Source organism: Austrofundulus limnaeus, unplaced genomic scaffold (genome assembly GCF_001266775.1).
Source record: "Austrofundulus limnaeus strain Quisiro unplaced genomic scaffold, Austrofundulus_limnaeus-1.0 Scaffold853, whole genome shotgun sequence".
NCBI lineage: Eukaryota > Metazoa > Chordata > Actinopteri > Cyprinodontiformes > Rivulidae > Austrofundulus > Austrofundulus limnaeus.
The window spans coordinates 144,660-148,642 of record NW_013953255.1 but is presented as its reverse complement, the minus strand read 5'-3'; the positions used below and the strand labels follow the sequence as shown (position 1 = coordinate 148,642).

The 3,983-nt window shown below is 42.3% G+C and overlaps 1 protein-coding gene across 1 annotated transcript in view; it reads right to left on the bottom strand.

The window, feature by feature from the left end:
• Positions 1 to 1,272: 1,272 nt before the first annotated feature.
• LOC106532929 (tRNA selenocysteine 1-associated protein 1) overlaps positions 1,273 to 3,983 on the bottom strand; it is a 13,243-nt gene continuing 10,532 nt past the window's right edge. The window contains exons 6-9 of the mRNA XM_014029103.1: positions 2,179 to 2,295; positions 1,884 to 2,091; positions 1,777 to 1,810; positions 1,273 to 1,585 (exon numbers count right to left, since the gene is read on the bottom strand). Coding sequence (XP_013884557.1) covers positions 1,425 to 1,585; positions 1,777 to 1,810; positions 1,884 to 2,091; positions 2,179 to 2,295 — 520 coding nt within the window. The 3' untranslated portion in view covers positions 1,273 to 1,424. The remainder of the gene's footprint in view (positions 1,586 to 1,776; positions 1,811 to 1,883; positions 2,092 to 2,178; positions 2,296 to 3,983) is intronic.

The window sequence follows — 3,983 nt, the reverse complement described above, 5'->3', positions numbered from 1 at the left end:
TGAAACTGAATTTAAAGTTTTGAATTTGAAATAATTTGCTTTGAAATTGTATTTTGGTTTATTAAAAATTCAGTTTGACTACTTTCACTTTCAGTTCCAAAATTCAGATTTTTGTGTCACATCCTGGTCCTTGAGAAAGCCAGGCAGAGTAATCAAACACAGATCCACAGATTTATGTTTTGTAACATACTGTATTAGCATATAGGTAAAATTAATCACTGCAACAAAATAACTTTGTTTTAGTCACTTTTACAGTGGATTGCATCAACTTTACCAAAGTGAAACATAAATCTGTGGATCTGTGTTTGATTACTCTGCCTGGCTTTCTCAAGGACCAGGATGTGACACAAAAATCTGAATTATGGAAATGAAAGTGAAAGTAGTCAAACTGAATTTTTAATAAACCAAAATACAGTTTCAAAGCTACGGAGTCTGCGAGGGGACATGGGGGATTTTTTTTTTCTTTTTGCGTTCCAACGCAAAAGTATTGCGTTACCTCGCAATAACTTTTGCGTTCCTTCGCTAAAGTCGTTTAACACTGTTGTGCCTGCCGGTTTATTAACAAATTCACCTGCTCACCATTAGCAAGTTAGCCTACTTTAATTCAGCTTCATAATGAAAATATCACACAGCCACGCATGGAAGTATGTCATACGTCGATATTTTAACACAGCGCAGCCACGCAACATCAATGTCAATTTCACGAACTTGTGGCGACACATCCTGTTTTGGTAACCGGATATTTCAAAATAAAAGTCTGATTTAATTCAGTTCATATACAAAAGATTTTTTTGCGAGGGAACGCAAAAGCATTGTGAGGGAACACAAAGGTATTGCATGGGAAGGCTAAAGAAAAAAATCCCATGTCCCACCGCTGGCTCCGTACAAAGCAAATTAGTTCTGATACAAAACTTTAAATTCAGTTTCAATTAAGTAAAATTTATTTTCAAACCAATACATTTAATTTCAAATTATGCACAATCAGATTCAATCTGAGCAATTCAAATTCAGTTCCTGATGGCACAAGATTTATTCCATATTTTACCTATAAAACTTGTTTGGATGGGTCACGTTGTGTACATACATTGTAAACTCCCACTCAGTGTATTTCATTGTGCCAGTTATTTGTTCATGTTTTGCAACAAGCTGCTAATCTTGTTTTCTGTCCCATCATAAAGTTTCCACCAGTATGTTTTCCACCAGTGTTCAGTTAATCTTACATCAAACAAGTGATTAAACTTATTTAGCATCAGGAACAAACTGATCAACTGATTGTATCAAAGTGTTGCCAGTAAATATTTACTGATGTTTATTATATATTTATATCTCTTGTTAGATCAACTTGAACCAGTTTACAAATTCCAATGAAAATAGCTTTACATGTATTTAAAAAAATTAAAAAAGGGAGACAAAGAAAATGTCTTTTAGCAGTAGATGGGCTCAGGCAACATGGACATCATGTATTCTTGTTCTGCAGTGACCTGTGGAGGCTGCCACTGACACTCTATGAGGGCGTCGTACAGGTCCTCACTCTGCTCCATGAACTTCCTGTTGGCTTCCAGCACGTCCACCTCCAGGCCTGGATCTGCAACACAAACACACAAAACCAACTCATGTGTTAGGTTTACAAAAACTACATTCTTCACATTTCTTGGCTTCCACTTGACAACTCAAAGCTTCAGCTGGGACCAGCGAGACCACTCCAGGATCCTCTTTAAGGTCCTGAGCTTTGGCTCACAGTCATGCTGAAAGTGTCACAGTGGTCCCAGTACTTGCCTTCAACTGGTTCTTCCTCTGGAACTGCTTCATCCTAAAATAAGACAACAGGACACATTAGAATGCATATTTACTGAGCATGAAAACTGACCGTGGAGCAGGTTTACCTGTTGTTGGGTGTACTGGGAGTAGTCATATTGTGGGTAGTTGTAGCCATACATCGCTCCAGTCTGATCATAGCCCCAGGAGGAGTAATAGCCAGGATAGCTCTGGTGCTGGTACTGGTGGTACTGGTCGTAGCCGTATTTGTACGCCGAGTTGGACTGCCACGACTGTTTGCTTTCTGACTGCTGCTGCGGGGGCTTGTTCCTCAAACTGAGAGCAGGAAGAAGAAACCCACAGCTCGTCAGAAACCTGGTTCCTTCTGAACAAAAACAAACAAATGGGAGCGAAAATACTCACTTGTTAGCAGCCAGACTTAACCTCAGAGGTTTGCTCCCCAGTCCTACAGCACCTTGACACTCATCCAAAGCCCGCTTCTGAAGCCGCTCATCTGGGAACTGAACAAATCCACATCCCCTGAAAGTCAGACACAAAGGCAGTGTGTGTCAGGAGAAGCTGCTGGAGTCAGGGAGATTAGACGCAGAGCAACAGTTTGGTACTCTGATTAAATGTTGGTGTCAGGAAGCATTAACACACCCCCATAACATGCTGTAAAATCAGAATCAGGTTTATTGGCCAAGTATGTTGACACACACAAGGAATTTGCAGTTTAGAACATCCGTCCAGAAAAACACACACACATGACAAACATGAGGGAACGAATGTCCAGGGTCCTTCGCAACTTAGTGCGCTACCTTTGCAGTTTAGAATACACACACAATTGGAGAGGTGAGCTTAAAAAAAGAGCTTTGATCCTGTGTTTTATACAGAAAAACACACAAGTATGTGCTCAAAAAAACTACTCTGCAACAATGCAGTTAGCTAAGGAGGGCGGGGGCTCAGAACACATGGAATAGGGAAGGGTTCAGCAGAGCCGGCAGAACTTGTGTTGACACGATCAGACCTTCAAAAGTCCAGACCAGTTGTTATCAGTCACAGCACAGTCACTAGAGTTTAGTTCTCTGTTTCCACCCAACGCTGCCTTCAGACCGATCCGAGCACAGATGGAACAGGTGGGGATGGTGGGTGGAGTCAAGACTTCCTTCTCACATCATTCCAGGGAGGTTTTATCAGCTTGCGACCAAGGTCACCAGCTGCAAAGGGATGTAATGATAAACATAACTGTTTAGAGCAAGCAGTCTGATTTTCTTCTGCTTTGAGTCTTAACTGCGCCTCTGTGTTGAGAAAAATACCAATGTTCCAAATCCAGTTACCTCCTCGCTCTCTCACCGTATGAAACTTCACCCAGTTGTGATCACTCCTCACAGGCACGCTGCTGAACTGTGATCCTCGTCAGAATCACATCCAGTTTGCGACTTATATCCCCCAGCAATTGAGTCTGTGCATTTCCATTACGAGAGATTCCATCCATGGTTCCTGACAGCTTCTCACAGGCCCGGACTGCTGTCAGAATCCTTTTCATTTTCCGATAAACCAGGACTCCTCCACAGCCGATCAGCAGGAATCCGATTATCATAAATCTGAATATAAACACATCTTCAACGTCTTCGATGGAAAGCAGGACCAGGCAGATCAGGTTCCACCCCCAGCTCCCGGTCACATGCCCGTCCGCGACGGTTACACTGGGACAGCTGCAATCCCCTCACTCCAATCTCAATGCGGAAAAAATAGTGTCAATCGCACTCAGAGAGTTGACCAGATCCATAATTCTTTTGTTGTCGAATGATAGGTAGAAGAAAGACTTGATCCAGCAGCAAAGCAGGGGGAAATAAAGGGAGGTTTGGGAGAGAGAGCAAAAAGCGTCCGACTCCTCTGAAGGCCAAGCCAATAAGAGGAGTATACCCCACAATCTCACCTGCTACTTTTTTTAGATTATGAATCTGAGTTTTTGATTTAACCGTTAGATTTCCAAACCAACAGATGATACCGTAGCGGAGCACGGAGCCTGTTGATGAGCTGTAGAAAATGAACACTGTGTTTCTGCAGACACCAAATAAATGGAGTCTGTGCAGAAAATGAAGGTGCTGGTGAATTCTGGCACACAGTGATTTAAGCTGGCAGACAATGTGCACACCTGAGTGTATGAAGTCACCTGTTTACTGCCACTGTGAGAGTAGGCACAGAGGTCACCAGGGTTTTTATAG